Source organism: Botryllus schlosseri, chromosome 7 (assembly GCF_051294905.1).
Source record: "Botryllus schlosseri isolate E-star chromosome 7, Bs_hap1, whole genome shotgun sequence".
NCBI classification, from domain to species: domain Eukaryota; kingdom Metazoa; phylum Chordata; class Ascidiacea; order Stolidobranchia; family Styelidae; genus Botryllus; species Botryllus schlosseri.
Window position 1 is genome coordinate 4,371,567 of NC_137242.1, and position 27,022 is coordinate 4,398,588.

Consider the following 27,022-nt stretch of genomic DNA (forward strand, 5'->3'; position numbering starts at 1 on the left):
CTGTTGACCGATTAGGAAGCCATTTTTTAGGAAAAGCATTTGTTTTGCAACACCACTTGTATATTTTTGCGTGAGCCGCAATGTTCAAATTTGCAATGATCTAACGTGTCTACACTGGCTCATGTACTCGATTTTGTGCAGCCCCACGCACGACATACCGCCCACTTTGCTAAATGCAATCACAGCCTGCTTATGTTCTCAATACATGTCGAAACTACGTGATTCTGTTCGGAAATCAAGAAACCAACTCGGTTAAATAATAAATCTATTCCATCTTCATCGTACTGCAAGAGATCATAAGTTAAGCATGTACACAACGTGAAGATTGCGGGCATATAAATACGAAAGAAAAATATAAAACAAATAGAATCTCGATTGTATATGAATGTCAAGTCATCATAAGCCTAATTGTAAATTGAAACAAGTCAGTTCATACAGCGTGCGAGATTGTTGGCTCGTGCATATTCGTTAGTAATGTTGACATTATGGAGAGATGTTCAGATCTTCATCTCTTCGAATTGTCACTATCGGAAAAATTTTGCGTTGATTTATCCGCCACGACAGACGATACATTGGTTGATGTGTCTTTACTCGTGAGTTCCATCCGAGAAATGTCCTTATTCTTTTCGGTATCCACGTAGAATACTAAACAGATATGATTGTGGAAAACGTAACTCAACATTAAAAACTTCATGTGGTATTCGCTAGCACACACACATTGCATACAAATACATCAATCGAAAATCAATCTTTTGCAAGATGGGATCTTTCATATGATGCATATTAAATCCATTATATTGTTGGAGGAGAAAAACAAAACGCGCAGGTCGTGTGCTGAAACACGCAATGAATATATAGTGATCCCCATGTCCGGTGTTAAAATTTTACTGGAGAGATGACGGACAAATGAATTCTATTACGAAAATATTAATACATGAACCATGCCCATAATGGATACCACTGTATTAGTCAAAATACACAGAATTTAAGCTATACAAGACCGACTGTTGAAACCTTTATCGTGTTTTGCATGACTTTGGCCGGGGATGACTTTTCACAGCACAATTACTTTGATTGCGACAACTTCAACATGTTTCCATCCGCCTTGTTTCAGTGTGATTGATCAGTGACGTCAAATACGTATCACAATAAAATGTAAATGTAAGTTACAGTTCAACTCACCTTCAGTGTGGTCTTCGAAAAACAGTGGATTAACCTTCCCGTTACTTTGTTTCGAATATTTTACGGAATCAACCTTTCGAAGAAGTAAATGATTGTCACTTGTTGAAATAAGGGACTGAACAGTTGATAACTATTTACCGGGAAGTTATTATTCTCAGCTCGCGTCGCTACAGGTGATTGTGCCGTGGACGGCTTTCGTTTTTTCATCCACAGTAACAACCCGATTGCGAAGACGACGATGACAAATAGGGCCACGCAGCAGATCGAAATTATCAAAGTCGTTTTCGCAGAGCTTCCTGAGTTCGGCGTGCGCGCGCGATTGTTCGCATAGATAGCATAGCGACCGTCTGTCACGTTGGCGATTGCTTCAAATATCGTGACTGTAGATTCATCTTCGATTTCTGCAAAGACAAGCAAATGATGATGCTTTGCTAAGCGCAAATCGAATGGTATCCTCAAAAGACTATAGAGACCGGAATTATTAGGCATGGGAGATTAGGGAAGATTTGAGGCAAATAATATTCTCAGTTTGGGCATATATACCATATATAACAAAAAGAATCCTCCACATACCCACACATATACACATAACACACACAAAAAAGAGAAAAAGAAAACCAAGTTATTTCATTCCTAGTTTTGCCTACAAAACAACTGAGAAACTGTTAAGCAGAAGTGGAAATAATCTAAAATCATAATCACATGAGTAAGTGGTGTAAGTATGAGACAAAATCTACTAGAGTACTCCGATAAAGTAGAAGTATACTTCGTTATCCTGACCACCTCTGGATCTATTCTCTTCAATTCTCGAAAAATCGATCCGTTTATGGAAGACTATACTATCACTACTGATGAAACCAAAGAAGCCATGAAATTATAATTTACAACGTTAAAAGCTTCGGACATCATTGCATGTTTTCAAGCTAGAATCTGGTATAGATAATAAATTAATACTTGGAACTTGGAAGAAATCTATGACAACCAAATTCATTACACGAAATTCCAGGTACGCTAGTGAAGCGAGTTGTATCACGACAGTTACGTGGATGCTTCACGCGGGTAAAACGCAGCTGTGCGGCTTACCGATACGGGCACGTTACCATAAATATACTTGAATTACCAAAATGTGTGGGTGGGAAATGAGAATGGGTGTCGGAATATACAATTATTACGAGGAAAATTGGGTTTAATGAAGCAGAGTTGTCTGAAATTAAGATGTACGATAAGCGGTATAAATTATTTCTATTAAGAGCTTACTTGTGAGATTATCCGTCGTTAGTAAGTCTTCCAAGTATTTCAGGAATTCTTCTCTCACTCGAAGCGAGTTTGATTTACGCCGTCCTTCCTGTTACGATACGTTTTATATTAATTATGACCCCGGTAGGTAATTTTATAACACGGTCAAAGTATTGCGATGTCCTTACTAGAGATATCGATATCACTGATGTGCTGTCGGTCTGCGAGTGTAGAAAGCATTTGGCCACGATGTTGTGAACATTTTTCAACACTGGGATCTTTCTGACTCTATTGCATACTCCTTGAACTGTGGTCTCCTGGCGAAAAATCGAAATCATTAAATTTGTATTCATGCGCAATATCAACATGATATACCGATGGAAGTTCAGCTCGATTCAGGGTTATCCACACTCTGGCGCATGCCATATATTTCCCTTCCAACACCTCCGGACTGATATCTGGAAAATTCTCATTTCTAAACTCGTGATTTTGAAATTCACAAATTTCATTCAAGATATATGAATAGCATCGCAACATTTCCTCCATCACATTATTATCATTCAATATTTAATAGTGTTGGATCTAAGATTTCATAATGCATATGCGCAATATATAACAAACGATTATTCGACACGTGTTTATCAAACCCAAATAGCAGTTGAGTACAGTTTATTACTAATATTATCATTTCAAAACGCCGATGAAATGAAAAGACAGGAAATATCGGAATGTACTGATACTGCGTCAGTTAGGATGCCAGTCTAACCACAGATGTTAATGCTGACGTAATCATTATTTGTATGCTATCTCAAATTTTGGAATTACGATGACATAATGAAGCGGTGACGAAACTTACGGTTTGGGCACAAAGGTATTATGTTAATTGGTAATGTAAAGGTATATATACAACATACTGTATAAGTTGACCATATATACGCTTACCTTCATCCGCACATTGCGAGTTATATTGACATGTGAACTGAGGCGGAGTTCGGCAATTAGCAGTCAGGCATTTTGAAGGGGAGCAAGTCCCCAGCCCGTAGCTCGGATGCTGGCAAGAAGACTTCTCTTGTTTTCGATTCAACGATCTGTGGTTGGGCAACGCAGATTCGCAAACACAATATGGGTCCTCGCATTTGATTATTCGAATTTCTGTGAATGCGGAGTAGCAATACGCGTTATAAAATTCTCCCCTACGAAGACGGCTGGCTGCTAACCTTGATCACAGAATGTCCCAGTGTACCCTGGCATGCATTTACACTTGTAGTCTGTTTCTCCGTTCGGCTGGCATATCCCGTTAGACCCGCAATCTTTTCGAGGGACATACTCGTAGGTACCATCGATAAGTTCTTTCTTAGTCGTACACGGGTGAATCCCTATAAGTTAAATTGCGCAGCGTGAATGTGATATGCTCAGGGATACATAGTATTGTGCTCTAGCTGGATATCTCGTCATCCTATTCGCGTAAACGGTGTCTTGCAAAAAGCCTAGAACGAATGTTGACCGTGCCAAAAGCATCTAAGAATCATAAAAGAATATCGGCCTGGTGTCAAATGACCGTCGCATGAGTTGAAACATCATGCATGAACAGACTGAAACAACTATAACTGGATCTCTATACGGGAATTATGAACATGAACATCCCCATTTCTCAACGATACATGTTTTGGTCGGCTAGCAATAAATTTGCCATTCAGTCATCCATTCATCAGCTAATATGTGCTGAATCGATATGGTATATATATTCCGGCTATAAATTATTATTAAATTTTAGACCAATTTGTATTTGTACGTGGGAAATTAGAACCTAGCCTTTTTAAAGAAAATCTTTGAAGTTCAGCGGTTATAAAGCACTTATTTCTCGCAATTACGATGCCAGAGATACGGTTAACACATATCGTCTGTAATATTAGTCTTACAGGAACATTCTTCTGCTAATCATACCCTATGTCCGCCAATACCTTATAATATTATTATCTACAAGTATTTTCAAGTCTATAGCTATTCCACAATTTAGGAAATTGTATTCATTCAATACACACTCACTTTGCTCGCAATGCCGTCCGTGGAAGCCTTCTGCGCACACGCACACGTAATAATCGTCATGCTCCGGCTTAATTTCGCATTTGCCTCCGTTTTTACATAGATTGTCTTCGCAAGATACTGCTTGGTCGCAGAGCCTTCCAACGTACCCTAAATTGATCACATCAATCTATATTCTTATCCGCAAAGAAAATTGGATTACCTGGCACGCACTCGCATTTGAAGGAGTATTCGTCTTGGGATCGGCAGAGTCCGCCATTATGACACGGATTGTTATACGTACAGGCATCGATGGAAAGTTCGCATAATCTAAAAATAGTTTTGAATATTAGAGGAAATTTAAGATAACGGACGGAAACTGAAACTTTCGAGAGTATAAAGACAATATTGTGATTTGATATCCCCATGCAATACTATATATGAAAAATTCTCTCATGAAGCTAGATTACATGTTAAGGAACGGTTCTTTTAGTAAACACCATATAAGTTACATATTCGTATGTACCGTACGATGTTAGCACTATCGTTCTGGCGCCATGCAAACAATTAGTGAGATCCAATTACCTTAAGAATACATCACACTATTTTCATCGGTTAAGTGATGTTGTGTATATGTTAGCCATCAAGAATATGGAATGCTGGAAGATTGTGTGTAAGGAGTGTATGGTTCGCATTAGATCAATCGATTTTTGAAAGCGACTCGAGTCAAGTTAAGTCACTCGATTTTTGGCGGTGACTCGAGTCAAGTCGAGTCAAGTCAAGTCAAGTCACGAGTCAAGTCACAATTCAAGTCAAGTTGTCTTTTCGAAACACGAGGAATGATTAAGTCATTGCATTTCGCTAGCTGTTTGATATTCATATTGGATCGGTATTCATTTTAAATCGAGGGATGAAATATAGAGTTAAATTTTCATGCAAAAAGGCGTTGTGTATCTCACGAATGCGTAGTACCCTATCCGCCAAAATACGAAACCGCAGGCAGGGGAAACGAATTGATATGATACAGTACCCAACTACATATCCACGGGATACAATTTAAGCAGCGCCAATGCTTGACTAGTAATATAAACTTGTAAAGTATATTCAAATTTGATTTAGATCATACAAGTGATCACATAACACGAATGACCACTGACCAGGCTATAGAACAGAGATAGATACCTTGTTATAATACTTTACTACTGCGAAAACGTACGCTGTACGAGATCAATGTATTTGTGATAGAACAATGGAGGTTCAGTAAAACGCAAAATAATTGAATGAATGAGATTTGTCGCTCTTACAAGTCACACCAGCCTATCGAAAACAATCCGAACATTTGTAAAGAATATAGCGATTGTTATCGACACCGATTACTTGACGACTTGAAATTTCGCTCCGAGTCACGAGTCAATCCGCATTTCTGAAACGCCGAGTCAAGTCACGTCAAGTCATTTTTGCAAAGTGACCCGAGTCAAGTCAAGTCATACGTAAAAGGTGACTCAGGTGACTTAGAGGAGACTTAGACCAGAATGAAGCTAAGTAAAACCAAAGCAAGCTGTTGTCCAATGAATCATCACAAATCATGAACCAGGTCTTATGACAAGCCAAAGGAGAACAGCAGGCTCTTTACATACGTTCCAGCGTATCCCTTGCGACAAGAGCATTCATATCCACCGGGTGTGTTGACGCATTCCCCTTCATTCTTGCACAGATTCACGGAATCCTTGCATTCGTCAAGATCTTTTTCACACCTGTCTCCCGTGTAACCCTGTGACGAAGACAAAACAATTACGAAACGCGCTCCGCATAGCCCACAGCGATTCGCTTGTGCTTACGCATTGTCGGGGGAAGCTGGTTTGTATGATTTGGTGACAGCATAGTTATCGAAGCGTGGTAACAGTATAGTGACTAAATGCTTACCTCCTCACATAGACACTTGTGTCCTTCTCTTGTGGACTCGCAAATACCGTGTTTGCAAGGGTGCTGTAGGCAGTAGTTGATTTCGTAGTCGCACCGCGATCCGAAAAATCCCCTCCTGTAATATAGGTAAATCTTGCTTGTATTGGCCTTTCTAATATCATTTCATATCTCATATTATATCATACATTTGATCAGATGATCGCATATGCCACAGCCAATGATCGTATCAATCTAGTAAAACAATAACAACACAAAAACACACCGGTATTAGGTTTGCGTAATAGCAAATAATACAATGATGCTTCGCTGAGTAAAGAGTTTCAATAACAATGGGATATGCGGATTGCAGCTTGCATTTACGTACTGGCAAACGCATCGTATATCTTGTCCTGCAGCTACACATCTCCCGCCGTTCCTGCACGGGTCTTCCTCGCATCGCAATTCGTCCATTAGCTGACAATCTTCGCATTCCTCGTGACAGTACAGCCCTTGAAAACCAGTCGGGCAGAGGCACCTGCAGCAATGGCATTTTAACGGCATATCGCTATATAAGTATAGTCAACTTTGCTTACGTATATTCCTCGTTTAGGCTTACACAAGTCGCGTTCGTTGGACAGGCCCCGGCCACGTCGCAGAAGGAAACTGATAGCTCGCAGTGTTCTCCGATATATCCCGGATTACACGAGCAGGCCGCAACATTCTGTGATATATATATCGAGATGTCAGTTACAAAAGCCTACACCGGTCTCGCACCAGGTAGTAATGGACGAATGGATTGGATCTTATAATGAGAAAGCCATTAGCCATCGTATGGAAAACCCCGCATAAGAAACGAACAGAGTTTGAAGGCACATTGATGTATTTGGATATATATATGCAGTAAATTTGATCGAAAGTCTTCATGTTTTAATTAAATCAAATAAGATGTTTTCAGTTGTGATTCCATCCCGTTTGCATTCGGCCTATAGCTGTGTTGATTTACGGGACGAAAATAGGCTGCAATTTCTGATTACTAACCTTGTATGAATTGTTTTCTGGGTCCTCCTTCAACTCTGCATAGCAGGATCCTTGCCCGTTGCACGTATTTGGATCACAGGGATTCGTAATATTGTCTAAGCAAGTCACACCGCCGTATCCTTCCGGGCATTGACAATGGAAATCCATGCCATCATTGGAGCAATTCCCTCCTGTTATAAACAGTTATGTAACTGATGTGAGGAGATAAGACTATACCGTATCGTAATTCTAAACGTAGGCCGATCTGACGTGGAACGGGACGGAATAGTTACTATACTTAACGAGAAGTTGAGACCAACGACACTCCTGCAAAAGTCGCTCATCAATTGCCACTTTGCCACGCACATCGTAAAGTTCGGAATCAAATGATGCAATCATTGTAATCAAACTGCTTTATCGAATAAAATTAGTAATGCAGGCCTAATCAGATGGATTTTGGTTTAATTCGAATGCAGAGTGAGCATTATAAACGTCTGGACAGCATACACGAGTATTGAAGTATTACTATCTTGGGAATAACTATAATATCAAGATTGGTCATGTTCTGCCATTTCCTGCATATTTTTGGCATTAGAAGTTGAAGAGAAGCAGCAGAAGTCGGAAATCTAATCTGCATACTTATCCCAAACCCGAAATTACCGACCAGCTCTATCATACGTGGCTGTCGCTATATACAGATCAAGGTCAAAAGATCAAATGACATTTAAAATCCATAAGAGAAGTTCAAAGGCATGGAAATGGAATGGGAATGGAAATGATCTATTGCAATATAGTAGCAGTAAATTGTCGATCGAACTTTTTCCTTTTAGGCCGCTGATTTATATAAAATGAAATAATCGTGTGAGCTAGATCTCCCACACAGGCTAAATGTGAGTTGAATATGTTGCGAAATTTCCCATTTACGGCATGAATCACGGATTTAATTGGATTCCCAAAACGATCGGCCTACCATTTTGACACGGATCGCTTTCACATCCGTTCAATTCGTGTTCGCAGCTTTTTCCGTAGAACCCCTCATAGCAATCGCAATCGTAGGTGTTGCGACCGTCGTAACAGTGACCGCGTCCCAAACACGGCTTGTCGGCGCATTCGTCGATGTCGATCTCACAGCGTTCGCCTGTACGGGATAGTAACACTATTACGATCACGAGGAAGACTTACACTAATTAAAAACCACAAAAACGATAGCAATGCCGTTCTTGTTACACAACCACTTGAAGTTGATCACACTTATTAACGCGTATGTTTACCGAGAACGCCGGGAAAGGTATCAATTCAAACCGCCGATCTACTTTATGTCATCGGCCTGGCATGCCAATAGGCGTCAATCATAAAATGGATAAGACTCATCGCTAATTGGCCTACGTTAGATTACGATAATGCGTCGAAACGTAAGAAAGTCATTGCACCTTTGAAGCCTGCGTCACAGGTGCACCGGAAACCGGTAATATCCGACACGCACTCTCCAAACTCGCCGCACGGTTCGTCCAAGCAGTTGTCGATTTCGGATTCGCAGAACCTGCCCGCAAAACCGTCGGGACACTCGCAGACCGATTCTCCATCTTCAAATCTCTGGAAGTTAAAACACGGAGTAGATTACGATAATATCAAGATCTTCTAAAAACAAAAAAATCTTAAACACGGCTGAGTCATCGGGAAATATTACTAGCGCATGCCAACTCATATATTTTCTATCGCGAAAACGTTTTCAGCATCGCATGGCCTACAGGCACGTCAACGCATCGCGATGTTTGTTGTGATGATGTTTTGTAATATAAGCCTCACACATATGAATACGTGACTGGCCGGCTTCTGAACGCACACAAAAAAATTGACTTCGTAATACAAAGATTTTCAAGTCGACGAGAAACTTATATGACTATATGTCGCGATTCGGAACGGACGCAAATTTTGAATGATCTTGAATCTACAGCTCGTAGGAAAGTCAAATCATTCAACTACAAATATTGTGATTTCCCCTCCCTCGATTGCCCCTGAAGAGTTTCAGCTCGAAAAGCTTCGGGTTTTTATATATTTGCGTAGTGAATATATTATTAAAACGTATGTTAAAGTTCTGTACCACCAAAAGTCTCTTCGATTATGAATAAATACTACCAACGTGTAATTTTTCACGGTGAAACTATGTTGAAGATGCTTATTGCACAAAATTATAGACCCTTGGGTACTACGCTGCCCCAATATGATACATAGTTATTAGTTACTCCGATGGTAGAGTAAAGGGATGGAACTAAATATCGTCCTAGCATTCGTTCCGACATTTTATTTCCGATCCAAGGATATTGAGAACAAAGTCAAGAGTATATCTTATCTTCTGATTGATGGCTGACATTTATCTCAAAATCATAGTAGCGGACACCTACTTAACCCATAATTACGTCGTTATAGTGACTCAATTAAATAAAATGCTACTAGAATAAGATATTGCTCGCTGCGAGTTTACAGTGACACAAAAGGTGATGCATAATCCACCAGCATATGTTATCAGTTGTCGACACGACGTGCTTTGGATTGATCATAACATTGCGCCATGACGTGAATCTTGAACCGGATATGTTTGCGCACTTCCTATTACATTTCTTCTGATAATACCAGGAAAACAAACGGCCAGTCAAGATTTCTCCGCCCAATCCATTCAAATCAACGGCTCCATGAAGTGATATACTTGGTACTATAGTGTGTTCCAAAATCTTAAGTATGCGATACAGGAGACACATTTTCGAGAGTAGTTTACTAAGAATTTTTATTTGCGAAAACTGGATTAAAGTCGATTTCGGAGCAACGACATGCAACACTCACTCGGGCATGTTTTCGATGGCACAAGTCTCGTCAAGTTGAGGAATGCGCGCCAATTTGAACTCATCCGTTGACACCAGCTGTGTCATTCGTAATTGAGAATAGAACTATTATACGATCTTTCGATATGAGATCTCGCGGCTATTATGCGTATAGCGGCCGGGCCAAATCTCTCTACATATCGTCACAGTACACCCCATTATCGACAGAACGTAGCACATAGGATGCAGTCCGTTCAAGTTGTGAATAGTGCTCAGGTAATTTCCTATGTTACATACTGCTCCCGTGTTTTATATTGTGTCGCATGTCTTCAGGACTTCATTCACGACCTTCAATGTCTTCCAGAATGTAAATCTCTATTCCGAGCTATCGAATACATGAGATCGTGATATGGGCAATGGGCATACATTATGGCTGTGCTGTGTAACCTCTAAAGATTGAGGATATAGTTCTAGAAGTCTTTACACAATCACGTATCGCTCGATGACTGAAACGTGATGAACTACATCACAAAATCTGTCGAATGGGCAATTTTCAGAGGGGCACACACCACCCGGATGTTGTTGTCGCCTAAAGCGCACACTGTTATCAAATCTATTATTAAGCGACGAATTTATTGTAGTAAACAAACATGCGGATGTACCTTGCATTCTGCTCCATTTTCGCACAGCTCGAAAACGCAGATGTCCATCTCTAAAAAGGACAATGACGTCATTCTTGTATAGAATTTCATTTGATTAAATTTGGGAAATCAAGGAATGTTCCGTCGGTATCGTAGGCCCCGGTTCCGTCACTATTGGAAATGACTGATGACAGAATATTTTACGAGATTTGACTTCGGAAAATGTGGGTCTAATTATATCAATGCGGGATGTTTAGTATAGAAGAGGTGTTTATATAACGGAATACATATTTAACACTAAGCTAATCAGAGTTCTGATAACATATGTATGCCATTGCTATGGTAATTCTAATAATTTCAAATTATACTAGTATTTAACAGGACAATTATTTGAACCTTCCACAATATATGCAATTCAAGTAGCTGAGTGCGTGCTTGATATTTCTTCATATGAGTTCGACTTATCTACCTATCTATATTCTACATAGATATTCTATCACAATTACCTGTACATTTGATTCCACTGTATCCTGGTTTACATTTACACAAAGATCCTTCCTCTTCATCGACCATGCAAAGTTGCGTCCCAGCTTGACTGCAATCCGCACTGCAGCCATTCAAGCCTCGAAAATGACACGAATACCATGAATATACTTCAAATCAAGACAATGAATTTCCACAATGGCGGATTTACATCGTATTGATGGCGGATCGAAAATAAGCAATTATTGCTACAGTTTGCACCATGTTCGTGACATGCCTTTTTAGGTATTGGCGAAGTATAAAAATACTACATAAACAGTATAGTCGTCATATCCTTATTTACGATACGAATTCAACGCATGAAGTGCATATGTATATATGCACGCGTGCAAACTATTATAGGACTACATTGTACATTCTTTAGGTGCCTTCCCTTGGGACTTGCCAGCATATCGCCTCAATTTTTTTGGATGCCTTTTTGGTTATGACTAACGTCAGCTTAAATATACGAAAAGAAATACCGCAAGGAAATTCGACAGCGTATCATAAAAGTATAGATAGATAGATAAATTACTCACTTTCTGCCCCGAGATAGTCCATTTCGATTCTACCCTGTTGAATAATCAAATAAATCAGTACGTTTATAGATTACTAACCTATACGTAGGTTAGTAATGTATGTTACGTTACTCTTTAGCAGTGGTTCTTAACCTTTTTCATAACGTTACCCCCAAGAAGAACATGACTGGATGCAATTACCCCTTTTCAAAAACTGATAAATATGACGTCATAATGTACACTGAAATCTGCACATTTACAAATATCAAGTCAATGTGAATACTGATGCTGTTTTCGTGTTAGTGGTCAAATCTGGACAAAGGATAGGATGATAATAGACAACATCTGTCCTGTAATTGTCAATCGCAAGCTCATTTCTTTTTGATAGATACGCCATTGCAGAAAATCCTACTTCACAGCAATAAGTTGAAGGGAATTCAGAAGGTTCAATGCCATTATGACAAAGACTGGTTATTCTTTTATGAAGGCGAAACCAAAATGCTCCGAAATCTTCTCCTCGTTTCTTCGGAGGATTTTTGATGATTTCAGATTTAATTTTACAGATTAGACTAGACGACCACTACACTTTTCAATAATAACAACTATATTGATACGATATTGTTTTGTTACTGCATTATAGGTGTAACGTTAAACTTAGACGCCCCTTGTTCTTTTTCAATTTGTCAGCATGCGCAACAATATTTGATCCGCACTACTGCAAAATATATTGAACTTACCTAACACTATACTAAACTACATTCGGCCCTGTGATTCATAATCACTAATGGTTACAATAATATCACAGCAGGCGTGGTGTGTTAAGTGAAATGAAATATATAGACGCTCGCAAAAACATATGTTAGCTTACATTCATATTTAAGTTTGAAAATACGTCAGGCGGCGATGATAAGTATAAAGATTCTAATTACCCCCCATAAATTGGTAAATTACCCCTTTGGGGGTAATTACCCCCAGGTTAAGAACCACTGAGATTATCACGTGACGCATAACTGAGAGTGGTTGTTACGTACATTACAGGATTTATAGATTAAAATTGCATTCTTGTGGGAGGACGTAGAAAAATTTAAAAAGAGTCATATACGGTTAGGAAATTATCTTGTGGTATTTAGAACACGTCTTCAAACAACTGATGTCCATGTCTAATAGTGAAATATACAGATAGCTCGAACATTTTGGCTAGAATGAATACAAATACATTGTAATATTCATGTTGTCATATGCCATTATGTTGTCAATCAGACTATATGTCATCAAAACTTGGAAATTTCGAAAATAACTATCAAAATTACGATTGCTGATTGGCACCAGCTCGGAGTAAATTGACAAATACGTCTTGATTGGACGTTCCAGTATTTACGTACACATGACGCCAAATTCACTGCGTGGTTGCCCACCATTGATGGCAAGGATTCATTTATAGATTGTAGCTATACCTATGGTGAAAGAGAGACTAGTTGAAAAACGTACTATTGGTTTAGAGCACCCCGATCAGAATGTACGACGCATCAGCACTAATTGCCCATTTATATATATTCGCTTTCTCGAGTCATAGCCATCTATAGGAATCGCACTGTACTACTTTTAATATAGTTGAAATTACAGCGAAATATTCCATACCATTCATACGATCAGGGTCGCGAATCGGCGTTCTATTATTTAATTATATAGGCATACCTTTATCTGCGTGACACCGGGTGTACACAGTACATGAGGGCTCTTCAAAAATGACTTTTTTCTCAAATCGCACTGGCTACTTGATAAAATTGTTAGGTTACCTAATTTAAGCCTACACACCAAATTTGGTTCAATTCCAACCAGTAGCCTCATTGCTACAGGAGTAGAAAGTTTTTATTTATTATATAAAAACAAATAACAAAAAATTTGAAAATATCCTTTTCACCCCATGAAAGTGTTAGGCTGTCTATAGAAACGATGTTCACCAAAGTTGGTTCAATTCCAACCAGTAAAAGCTGAGTTATTGACGTCGAAAAATTTGGATTTGAATAAAATAGTATTTACGGTGGGCACCACTATAATAAATAATTAAGGAATTGGTCACCGTAAATACTATTTTATTCATAATCCAAATTTTCCAACGGCTATAACTCCGCTTTCACTGGTTGGAATCAAACCAAATGTGGTGAACGCTGTTTCTATAGACAACCTAACACTTTTCTGGGGTGAACAGAAAATTGTCAAATTTTTTGTTATTTATTTTTATATAATAAATAGAGACTTTGTTCTCCTGTAGCAATGCGGCTACTGGTTGGAATTGAACCAAATTTGGTGTGTAGGCTTAAATTAGGTAGCCTAACAATTTTATCAAGTAGCCAGTAGGATTTGAGAAAAAAGTCATTTTTGAAGAGCCCTACTGTACATGCACGTTGCACATATCTGGTAATTGATTATTTGGTAATTTGGCGGTCTGCCCGGCCATACGGTTCATTTCAGTACACGATTTGCTTTCCCTAATTATTGCAAGCAAGAAGTAATGAGAATGTCTCTTCTCAAAATATTCGGCCATCGCCGGACTAAAGTATTGGTAGGTCGTTACGCGGATAACGTTGACGAAATATACTTCTCCACATCTGTAATTCCTATAAAGGTTCCAAATGTCTGCATTATCGCTATTCGTCATTTTTGAAGGCCGAGTTTACCGGAACACACACATTTACAAGCTTAGTTCAGTCTACTCCAAACCTCAAGTCGCAGTTACGTAATAACGCGCTATTTATTTCCTACAACTTATTTCTCCAATACCGGGAATGGAAGGCAACTATACGGTTGCAAGGGAAGTGCCAATCACGTCAAATAGAATTAGTGAAGAATAGTTCCAAATGCGTGTGGCATAAAAGCGCGGCGATTGTAATGATAACCACCTACAGTCACAAGAGTAGATTTTAATTTTAGGTCATTTGAATATTGTTTTTATCAATACGACTTGACCTTTTAACACGACACGTTATGAAGGTGTCTAGAATTGCGAAGGTAACTCGGATCTGTAACCACGTAATATATATCATGGACATGAATTGGGAACTGCATTGCCATTGACGATGATATCACATTAGTCATCTGGTATCCCGGTAATTCACGAAGCACAGGAAGGTCAAATGTGCTGAGGAAATGAGACCAAGTGTGACTTAGTGAGTTATACTACGGCAATGATCATTGGTTATATAAATATAAAAATTATGCTCACTTACACCATGCGATAATTCTCCATTTGAACAAGGCTCCTCGGCACAATCGCTCCGTTTTGGACGACTTTTCACCACTTCGACGTTGGTACTAGTTCCATTTATAGCTATATGGTGATAAATAAGGGTACTGATTACTGTTGCTCTTTCACAGTGATTATCGTAGCAAGGTTGTCGATTTTGAGAATAGTAGCTTGTCTTGTAAACTAAACGGTTGCCAGTGAACTCGGCCCTTAGTGAACTCGGCACCTTTAACTCGGCACTTGGTGAAATCGGCGATTGTATTGTGACGCAACAATGCCGTCTGTCGGTTAGTTTATTAGTTATTGATAAGTTCAACTGTTAGGTTTATTAGATAGGGTTACCATACGTCCTCTTTTAAGAGGATTTGTCCTCTTTTTTGACTTTTTTGAAAGTGTCCGCGGAGTACGCCCTTTTGTCCTCTTTTTTGAGATTTTGTCCTCTTTTTTGAAAATTTAGGTCAGATTTAGAGCAAATTGCGAGTGATATGCCGTAAATTAGCACAGAACTGACGCTCCGGCGGGTATTTCGGAGCGAAAATCGGTTATTTTAGCTCTAGGCGGAAAGATGACCTTTCTTTTATTTTTATTTTTTAGTCATCCACCCAGCAATGCGGGAAGAAAAACGGTATTTTGTGCTCTGAGCGGAAAATATGACCTTTTTTTTAGTCAACCGATCTCAAAGTGGGAAAAATTCACCGGTTTTGTATTAGCTGATTACTTATAGAAAAGTGTGATTTTGTCACAGGTATCTGGTCATGAGCAGGTTGAAGGGTGACGTTAGGGAAACATCCTGCTAACAAAATATAGTTAAATGGCGATATTTAATTTATAATATCCGTTTCTTCGAACGCAAAAAATAATTATTTTGGCCTTTATAAGTTTCGATGTGTTCATGGGAAAGATTTATTGGTGTCACGGGAAAGAGTGTGTTGTCATAAACGTAAAACAATAGAGATCGCTAAGCATCTATGGTCAAACGAAGTGCCGAGTTCAATGTGCCGAGTTGAAGGTGCCGAGTTCACAAAGGGCCGAGTTCACTGGCAACCAACTAAACGGCACACTTAGTCAATGGTCAATGGGTCACCCATGTCCAGTAGGGCTCTTCAAAAATGACTTTTTTTCTCAAATCGTACTGGCTACTTGATAAAATTGTTAGGTTACCTAATTTAAGCCTACACACAAAATTTGGTTCAATTCCAGCCCGTAACCGCTTTGCTACAGGAGAAGTAAGTTTCTATTTATTATGTAAAACTAAATAATAAAAAATTGAAAATTTTCTGTTCACCCCAGGAAAGTGTTGGGCTGTCTATAGAAACGACGCTCACCAAATTTGGTTCAATTCCAACCAGTGGAAGCGGAGTTATTGCCGTCGAAAAATTCGGATTTGAATAAAATAGTATTTACGGTGAGCACAACTATAATAAATAAACAAAGAATCGGTCACCGTAAATACTATTTTATTCAAATCCAAAATTTTCGACGGCAATAACTCCGCTTCCACTGGTTGGAATTGAACCAAATTTGGTGATCGTCGTTTCTATAGACAGCCCAACACTTTCATGGGGTGAACAGAAAATTTTCAATTTTTTTATGATTTATTTTTATATAATAAATAGAAACTTACTTCTCCTGTAGCAAAGCGGTTACTCGCTGGAATTGAACCAAATTTTGTGTGTAGGCTTAAATTAGGTAACCTAACAATTTTATCAAGTAGCCAGTACGATTTGAGAAAAAAGTCATTTTTGAAGAGCCCTTATGTCCAGTGGTGGTCAGTAACGATGTACCTACCTACACTCTTTTATAATACTAAGGTAGCTAACTTCCACTGCTACTCCACAGTTGTCATTTTTAGTCAAGACCAGGCCCATACAATAGTCACTTTTTTTACTTTCATACAAATCGCTAATTCTTCTTCTACTTAGTAAGAATTTTACGACGTTACTTCTACGCCTATACTTTAGTGCCAACGATGACTACGTTGACAACCTCCATCCATGCCCCGTTTGAAAAACATATTAGCGTCTTATCATGTATTTCCTATTCTTCAATAGCCCAAGCCCGCGTGATAGGTGTAAAATAATCGAAATCCAAATGCTTCTTTAGTTGTTAAATGAAGGCTGTAATTTCCAGAAGCTCACTTCGAGCAATTATGCATTGTTCGAATAGTACATTTTATCTCGCCACAAATAATGACCGGTTTAAAGATTAGCGAATTTCAACAATGTCACTTGAAAATAAAGTTTAGGTAACGTGCTAGGATGCGGTCGATATTTGACATCACTGAATAACTTCGCAAATTGCCATATCAATCTTTACATCACATTCCATTCTTCAATTTTACCTTTCCTCGAGCATTCTTTTCCGACCCAACCCGCCTCGCAAATTTTCTCTCCTGTTTGTGGATGACAGAAATATCTTCCGACAGACTCTGTTTCATTGCACATTTGCATACATCTGGGGCCGAAGTGGTGGGGAATACATTCCAGAACCATTCCAACCGCCAGGCCTGTAACAGAATAAGAAAGAATTGCAAATGGATCTAGCAATTTTATTATAGATTACTTCTTGACCAATTCATACATTGCTGTGCATTAACAGCATTCTTTCTGCACATCCCTTTAACATTCATATCACCACGTTAACTGTATAAATGTATCATTGAATTGTCCAGTGCTTTAATTGTTCCCGCCATCTTATGACGTTTCGTCAGTATTTGAGATGATTTGAGTTGATAACTCGCCAGCTGTGGCGTGAGCTGCAAAATTACGTGTGTTGTGTCGTTGGGAACCAACGTTGTCATGGGAACTCAAGAGAGCTCTCTAAGTCACTCAATCGGTGAGATTCACGGTTGAGGACGACTGTTGGTGTTGGTGTTGGCGTATGCCTTAAACAATAGCGGGCTAAAACTAGGTTGATTAGTGAGTGATTTTGAATATACTTTATTGTGTTGGAAGCCTAATCAGTTTGATCACTGACCACTGACCAGCGAGCATGTGTGTTTTATAGGTTGTTCTGGTATATATGAGTAGACTTCGGATTTCACAAGTTCTCAAAAAGCCTGCATGCTACTCCGCGTATTTTGAATAGTTGGATTACTGGTGTAAGTGTGCCTATCCCATTGCATTGCGCAGACATATCCAAAGAACGATGCCTCATTCGGGCGTGTCGTGCTATCATGCCAATTGTGCCGGTCCCACAAACCGTCGATACTCCGTCCTTCTACGACCATTTCATTTTGACCATGTGCCAAAGTCCATATAAGGTGAGAAAAGCCACTCCTTCTTATCCGTATGTTATCTCAGTACACTTCCAATGCATTGTGATTAATTGGTGTGGTGGCGGCCGCGATTTTATGTCACAACATTGTGCTTCAGGTTATATAGTATCATGTTAGCGATAAAGTCTCTGAATGATAACATGAATGTTCATCTCATATCTGCTGCGGGTGGTAGCCACAGCGAATCGCACAGCGCCTGACGTTCTTATCTGACAAGTCTGTCTGCCCTGTCAAGCTTATAAGTAGCATTTGTCCTAGCTTTCTGAAGCCTATCAGTATAATATTACCGCAATAACATCCCGCTATCAGAATACATGATGCGAAATGTGTGTAACAATCTTTTGTAGTGCATGTTGCAATAACAGCTCACAGCACATTTGAATCGATCCATTCGCCACTATGGTCTTCATTTTGGAGAGAAACAATCACGAGTATTTATTTCTAGGGAGTGCGAATATTTCCCGTGTGTCGATATGAGAAACGGATAGGATATATATGGCGGAGTCCCCAACCTTGGCAATTTCACATCTCTGATCCTAATTTCCCTTACGCACTTACAAAATTCAGCCATTACCATGCCTGGTTTTATTCAGCTCAAGTTGTGTGGCTACTACCGGTACTTTCAATATTAAACGCGTTAATTAAGCCTGAAAACCGGCCGACCATAATTCGTCGGGCCCGATTGGAAAGTTTAACGATCTGTATGTTGCCCAGGCTTGATTTACCGGCTATTGTTGAGCCTATACTGGGACATCTTCCGAAAACCATGGCTAAATCAACACAAACCTTCTACGGTGAAGATAGACTGTCTCTCGTCTTCGTTAGGAAATATTGCTGGGATGGCAGCATAGTCGGTGACAAAGTTTGATTCAATCTCCTTCAGCATTTTCATATTTCCATTGTCAGGATTCGCTTTCTGCCATGAATTTCTATCCAGAATCACCAAGTGTGAAAATATCTGATGTAAAGACAACAGTAGTTAATTACTTTCTATTGAAATTCATACATTTTATTGGTTTCGGTAAGGCCTTAATCGGTCGGTATTATACATTTCAGGAGATTGAATGTTTGCGGGAATTAACAAAAACAGCGTTTTGAAAGAAATACATTAACACACTACACACGTTTTTGATAGCTATGTAACGCATAATTCAATGTATCATGCAAGGCATTGCAAAGTCGATTTTCATAGTTTCGCATTACATAGTGGAAAGTACTTCGGCATTATATTTTGTAAATTCAGTTTCAATAGTAATTAGGAGCTGTGCGTCAATGTTAATATAAGAGGTTATTGAATGGATTGTTCGCGCAAGTGAACCTTTCTCTGGAAAGATAGCATCCACGGAGCATCGTGATGATGCAAGAGGTAGGATATTGTGTGAAATTCTCCCGTTGTCTATATGTTGCAGGGCAATGATTCAACTCACTAGGAGATGATCCTGGATGTACCGCACTCGCGTTAGGTCATGTTTACTCGAAACTATGCGATTCATGTGGAATTTGATATTTGGTTACCACCATGGCGGTGTCCAAGAGCGTGCCATATTCTTGGCGTAATACATATTGATTCCCTAGGCCTCACGTCACAGCGACGCCATAACTATTCCAGCGGCCACACGGTTCTGCTAGCAACCGGAATAACTGGCAAATAAAACGCACGTTTCAGACACAAGCCCTACCATCCCTACATTTCCTCGAGAATTGCCTTTGTCATAATATCTGATATATCGCCGGCATATAAGCACTTCCTTTGATCTGCCCATGACTTGGCAATTACTTACGATGCTTGTGTAAATGCAGCATTGTAATTAATATTGAAATTGCCGGTTGGGCGTTGGTTGAGTAATCGATCGCGTAACTAGTAGCACGTCATGCCCGCGATTAATGATGGATAAGGCGTGAAGTGAAGATGTGCTAAAAATATACAGTATTCCATACGAATCCATTCTTTAAAAATGCAAGTGGCCTTTGTCATAATTATATTTAAGAATGTCTGCAATAGCCTACCTTGCATTAGTTAAGCTAATCATAATCATGCATCATAATTTGCAAGCCTTGGCACTTGCGGGATTTGCTATGTTTTAAACATACATATCTTTGATTAAAAGTGTTTACGTATTATCGAAAATCCAACGATATGATTTAATGCATTTGGTTGGTATTGCTAGAATTAGGTCCTGCCGACATTTTTTGACAATTCACATCTATGCCATTGATGAATGTTATTTGACATGCGGTGTGCACTAAACAGAAACGTCCTGCAACACATCCTAGGTTTAATCGAGCGTCACTGCAAATGGAACGATACTGTTGCAGTTCGTGTTGTTAACGGTAATAATCGACTGAAACTTGGGTTGGTTGCGTGTCTGTTCGTTTTGGCCGTGAATAATCTGAATAGTATACTATATACCAATCTGACGGTGTTTAACAAGAGCACAAAACTGTATACAAACGCTTATCCGAATATCTTCCTGAAACTTTTATGCCTACTCGAAGGTCATTGATTTGTGATTACTTTGCTACGGAAGCTCCAATGGATGGTGTGGGATGGATGTTTTTCTGGTCGGGTATTCTGCTTGCAAGACTGCTCAAGAGACAATATCAAGGACGTGCAATACAGACTATATCAGGACCGTGCTCAAGGTCAAACACATCGCCCCCTTGTGAAATTGGTAGTGCCAACACATTCAGTGATTGGTTAATCATAACAGTTAGTCTGATCAACCACAGCGAAAACTCACGCGAAACTAAATTTGTTTTTAATTTACATTTAATATCTCGTAGAATAGTACGGATCGCGGTATTACTGCTTTGGCTTAACAAGCAATATTTCGATAGACCGTGTCTGCGATTCTATCAAAGCCACACCAACACAGGCGATCTCCACAAAAGTAAACTGTGACTTTGTTCTCACCTCTTTATCTTGAAACCAAACATTCACATATCTTTCCGAAGACTCCGTGACTTCTATACAGCGCACAATTTCCACCGGCTCTGTTTTTCCTTCGACTTTCCCAAGACACACCGACGATTCCGAATTTGGATCGTCGAAAATATCGGAAAATCGCAGCTTGCCGACAAAGTCGCTCCTCACCGAGTACAGACTTATCAGAAAAATCCAAAGCTTTGTGGAAGCTATCATTCTAATTTAAATCTTTAGTATTGACTATTTCCTGAAACTGGCAAAAGCGATTCTGAGCCAAATTTTTCGCGTCGGCGCATTTTGTTCGTTCTTTCTTTCTTTTCTAATAATCGATACGTTTCAAAATATTCCGGTCCGTTAATAAACCAAATGTCTAATTAAAAACCAACTTTGTCCTGTATTGTTTCGATACATAAGGCTTATATAATTAATTATTATTTTAAAATTTATTTTACGCTCAATATAACGCCACTGTGTTTCACATATTGTTAGAATACTAACATACTTATTGTAGGACAGAATGATGCTTTTGCTCTGCACAATATCTGCATCTTGACACATTCTGACAAAATATTTAGATCGTACAAAGTAGAATGATGCACGGCCACGTTGGTAAACCGTTGTATATCACGTTTTACAAACTGAAAAGGCTTCTGGTGAAATTGGCGACATTTTTCTTAGATCTTATCACCGTCTTCATCTTCGAAATAATATTCGCGTGTTAAGTTCCGAGTACGGATTCTGAAATCCGACCAAAGTTATTTCGCCGTTGGGCATTTTGCGAACGCGTAGGGAAGATATGTTAAGTCTGGCAGACGTTAGCTCGCAAACATTCGGAACCGTGCTAGGCCGTGCTGTTTACTGATTTAATGAGATTATTATTAATCTACACCGTAGACACATTACCCTATAGACATCTTAGCATTATCACACAGCATCTCGGTCAAAATGCAGAAGCATATCACATATAAATCTGTGATGCTATCCATACGTAAGCTCTAGAAAAGAAAACGCACCGTATTATTATAGTGGTCCACAATGTTGGTGTCGGTACATTAATTGAAACAGCGGTGGTCACTAATCTTCAGCGTGCGATCTACATTCAAAATGAATCCTATATTGATGCTGTTTCTTTCACATAATTTGGTTGATGCTACCTTGATTTATAATTCAAATGATCATGGTGAAGGGAATATGATGGACGGCGGTGTGACTGCAAGACGTCAGGCGATGTATGCAACCTGGTTCGCCTTACCAGTAAATTCTAATAGACCTTATGCGCTCCCCTGAATCGGTATTTCAGTTCAAGGTTGAAATGCTTAATGCTATAGAAATGCATAATTTTTGACGGGTGACGGATTCCAACATATTCCATCACGCATACTACTATCTAAAGCTATTTGCGGAGTGTCTACCTAGCACCAATTCTACGGGGATTGACTCGTCGAATCATGCGATTTAGGCGTTATGTCTGGAGATATTGACGATTTCCAACTATATACCTATCTCAATTTTGTGCTATATAGTTGCGCGACAGCCGCCATAGCCTTATAAGAAAGCACCGCACAGGTTTTCGGCAGGAAGGGCATCCGCCGTAAGTTCACCTTCAACCTAACAATAATGCAGTGACAAACCCTACACGGGAAATGCTGAGTGATCTGCGCGAGTCGAATAATTCAAAGTGATATCACATTAAATCTTCCGAACAATCCAGAATTAATGTAATTACATCAATCCATTAATTTCATTAAACTTCCGTTGCCGAACAACGTATTGGTATATTCTACTTTCTTCTAATGATTATAACACGATATACGTTGCAACTTCGTGCGCAAACCACTATCTACAACACAAAATGTCGTGACTCTGTGATGCAGCAATCTGGTTTTTCCAAAGTATTTTTCCAAAGTCTCGTGGCACCAGCAAAGCAGAGACATTTTATTGAATTTGTAATTGATGAGTTATGAACGATGGTTTTAAGGAATTAACTCTAGCGGTGGCACGAAGAGATTAGTATTTCCGAAAGTAGGCTGACTGTATCATTTCCGTATTATCTTGGAGGATGTAGCTTATAAATCCATAGATTCAGGGTCTGGATATGCAGGTTAAGATAATTACATCACATCGGGTTTCATATTGCGACCTTCCAACTACAAGTTCATTCGATTTCACATGAAATACGGCCACAAGTACGAGAGAGCAGAGATATCTCAAGATATAATATTGCGGATTTCTCAAAATTTTCCGATATTCGTGTCCAAAGGAAGTACGTCAATGTCTCGACAGTTAGAGAGGAACACGCCTGCATTTCATCGTGCACATTGTGTAGGAAATCATATCACGATACCGCGCGCGCGATCAAACAGGTTATGTCTACAATATGCAAAATGCAATCAAGTGACAATTTCTCTTATCTCTGAGAAACGCGGGGGTCAGCAGATCAAGAGCAAACCAATTTGTGATTATTTGATGCAGTGGATAAGATTGGGAAATGGAACCAATTATATGGATTTCGCTACAATGTACGTGCGCTCACAGTGACTCATTTCCTACTGATTCGAACGAAATTTAGTGATGCCATCAAGTATCTTTCGTTTGCTGGTACTTATTCCACATTCTATTATATTGTCATTCTGTGAGCCATCTGAGACAAGAGCTCTTCAAGTCCTTGCGAATGATTCCTTTGCATAAATACTCGGTGGAACCACGTACCATAATTCCATAATGTCGCGGCTTATTATTTTGAATTCCACTTCACCGGTTAGCAACAATCAATTCATGACTTCCGTTTTAGTATAGACGGCCACCGTATTATGGAAAAGTAAATCGTTGAATAACTCTACCTGTGAAATGTATAATAGTCCGTACTTACAGGTTCCACGCATTCAAGAAATGAACAGCTCCTTTCAAATGTTACATGGGGTCTACCTATAACACATTATGTATAACCCGTAACATATGTGATGGTTTGCGTACTTCATAGTTCATAAGTAAATGTGTTTGGGGTTTTGATATATATAGTGGTACAATGCAATGAACCTATACAATATCTACTCTACATCTTCTTACATCATCACACCAAGTGGCGTTGTTGATGATATCCAACTACCTATATCACCCAACCTTCGTACGGATATACTGGATAGGTGATGCTTTGAGCGTTGTTTTTTTCTGATATTTGAAAATGAGTAAAAATTTTGTCAAAATTGTAACGTTAGGTCAAAAAATTGTCAAATTATTTACAAAGTCAAAAAAATGTTGCCACCTGCATATCGTTTCTATCGTAAATGTTTGCACTGTCGGTGACATTTTACAGCTTTTAGCCTACTTTATACGCCTACCGATGAGGTCATTTTTACATACATGAGGTCAAAATTTGGTCAAAATTAAGTTTTTTAAGGTCGGAAAATGTCAAAATCGTGATTTTTTAGGTAAAAAAATCGCCATAGTAATGATAGTTTAAAATTGAAAGCAATTGGTGCTGACCACAAGCACTTTACAGACATACCGAAGGTCGCAAGGGTCGTCGGAATCCTCTATCCACGAGGTTATCATATTTTCGTGATGTTGTATAATTCAACACGCGTTATTTTATCCTTTGAAGAATGCCTAAACGACCAAACAATATTAATTTAAGTGTTGGTTAAGGTTAGTTAATTACCCTTGAAAAAAAGTTGTAACTCACACAGCTTTCCATAACTAGTTCTTGATGGAATATTACATCTAATTTAACCAGTAAAACAACCCCTGTTGATATAAACCGACGATGATGCCGCCGCTGAAGGTCGAAAAGGTCTATAATTTTGACCAAAATCTCAACCAGTGAGCCGAAAAGAGTGAGACCGGTGTAGAGATTACGGTCATTGGTCATGTTCCACTGCGATAATGCCACGGAAATTCCAATGACTTCTTTATACTTCGTTATCAAGATTGCTTAAGTACATCATACGCGCGTTCTTGTCGTCCAACTACCATATGGTCGACGTATAAGATCATCGCTCCATCAAATATGCCGGACCTGCCCAGACCTGCAGTGGGGAACAGTATCTCGTCGGCTATCCGACAACCGTCGAGCATATCCAGTGTCCACATTCAAGTCGAAATACGAAAAATATTTACTAAATCAATACCATAGTCTGCCCTCATGTTTACCGGACCACGACCTGACATATCGATCTCGCTTTCCGGCACATGCCACCTCTTTTAGTCGCCTGTCCTTTTATATAATCTTATTTTACTTTCATTCAATGTACAACTGTGCAATGTGCATGCCTACTTTTTACACCGCCTAGGCCAGGTGGATATCTGATTTCGAAGACTTCTCCAAATCGTTTCGACACCTTCCTATCTTTCATTATATCGCAGTCTTGTGGTGTATTGCCATGATGAAATTGTTAACAATAAAATGAATTGAATTGGTTTGCCCTTTCAGTTTATGAACCCATGATTTAGGCTATGCTGTGCCTCAAATAAGCTGGTAGCCACATTCCCACTCACGGCGTCATTGCCAAAGGATAATAATCTGGTTTTGTAGTTTTGTAATGATGTAGTTCAACATTGCCCTTTCACGGGCCCCAGTTTAAGAACCCATTTGCATATGCCGTAATGCTTCGATGCTTCCTGATTGACGTCCTGCATGGAGAATGAAAAATAACTCGATTTGCTACCGCTTGATCCGCTGCATGATATCGCAAAGTCCGCATGTGCCTTTCGGCTTTCGACGACGCTGCCCTCAGTTTGCATATTGCGATATTGAAATGCCTGGAGGTTGGAATGAGTCACGGGTGGGAGAAATACAGAATATAAGGGATTTCGAAATTTTCAATGTTGATTTCAAACCCACAATTACACTCCAAAAATATAACATGACAGTTCCCGAGTGTCAGTCGAACCACACGAGCTTTCTATAATTGCGTACATCTATTTCAGTAAGTTATCCGTCACCCCCTCGCTGTCTGACACGATATTACTTTGATTTCCGAGTAACGAATTGGTAAATATATAGCTTGTTTATTGGTATATATATTTAAATTACTCTAACAGCAATATTGCTGCGTCTTGCTTTACCAGATCGAAGCCAATTATTTTGCTGCCACACTAAAGTATGCCACACCTGCGTTCAGGCGCGACCCATAGACAATATGTAGAATATGCAGAATGATTGGTGCCGTGAAAATATATAAGTGGAACCGGCGTAAATGTCATTCTTGTCGAGTACTTGAATATGTGGTCTCATTCTCGAATTTATTCATTCACGCACGCCGAAGCTACGAGCAGTTTAAGCTGCCAATTGCGGCTTAAAACTATGTTGACGAACAAACTCTTCAAGATGGCACGTAAGATATCTGACACACACAAAAGTGCAATCCACTTTAAATATACGATTTAGTAATGAGCTAGTATGAATATGATGAACTTTTAAACAAAGGTCCATACTCTGCATGTTATACGATTGATTATAGAAAATATAAGGATTTACGTTGGCGGTCAATCCGAACGCCGACTTCGTCAGATTTCAAAATCACTGACCATTGAAAAGTTTCTTGACCTTCGCAAAGTCTCGTGGTCATATTACCAGACATTTGCACTCCGGAAACGTAATATTTTAAAATTCTGATCAGTAACTTCGAGAGTATTCTGTATCGCCCTTGAATAAACAAACAACGCGAAGTGATGGTGGTTTTTTTGACACACTATCCACTGACGAGAGTGTGGCGGCACG

General features: G+C 39.2%; 1 protein-coding gene and 1 long non-coding RNA gene across 2 annotated transcripts in view; both read right to left on the bottom strand.

Moving 5' to 3' along the window:
- LOC145443756 (uncharacterized) overlaps positions 1-27,022 on the bottom strand; it is a 232,157-nt gene that overhangs the window by 54,555 nt on the left and 150,580 nt on the right. The gene's annotated exons all lie outside the window — the stretch shown is intronic.
- On the bottom strand, positions 249-21,757 carry LOC145443727 (uncharacterized). The gene is made up of 24 exons (XM_080321677.1): positions 21,292-21,757; positions 19,164-19,335; positions 17,442-17,606; positions 15,084-15,184; positions 11,878-11,911; positions 11,323-11,439; positions 10,838-10,887; positions 8,790-8,952; positions 8,330-8,497; positions 7,381-7,550; positions 6,936-7,063; positions 6,728-6,877; positions 6,364-6,478; positions 6,078-6,211; positions 4,664-4,770; positions 4,465-4,611; positions 3,636-3,794; positions 3,361-3,570; positions 2,794-2,876; positions 2,607-2,735; positions 2,440-2,527; positions 1,321-1,583; positions 1,183-1,255; positions 249-645 (listed from the first exon to the last, which is right to left on the bottom strand). Exons 1-24 carry the CDS (start codon positions 21,517-21,519, stop codon positions 506-508), a joined length of 3,294 nt encoding a protein of 1,097 aa, XP_080177803.1. The 5' UTR covers positions 21,520-21,757; the 3' UTR covers positions 249-505.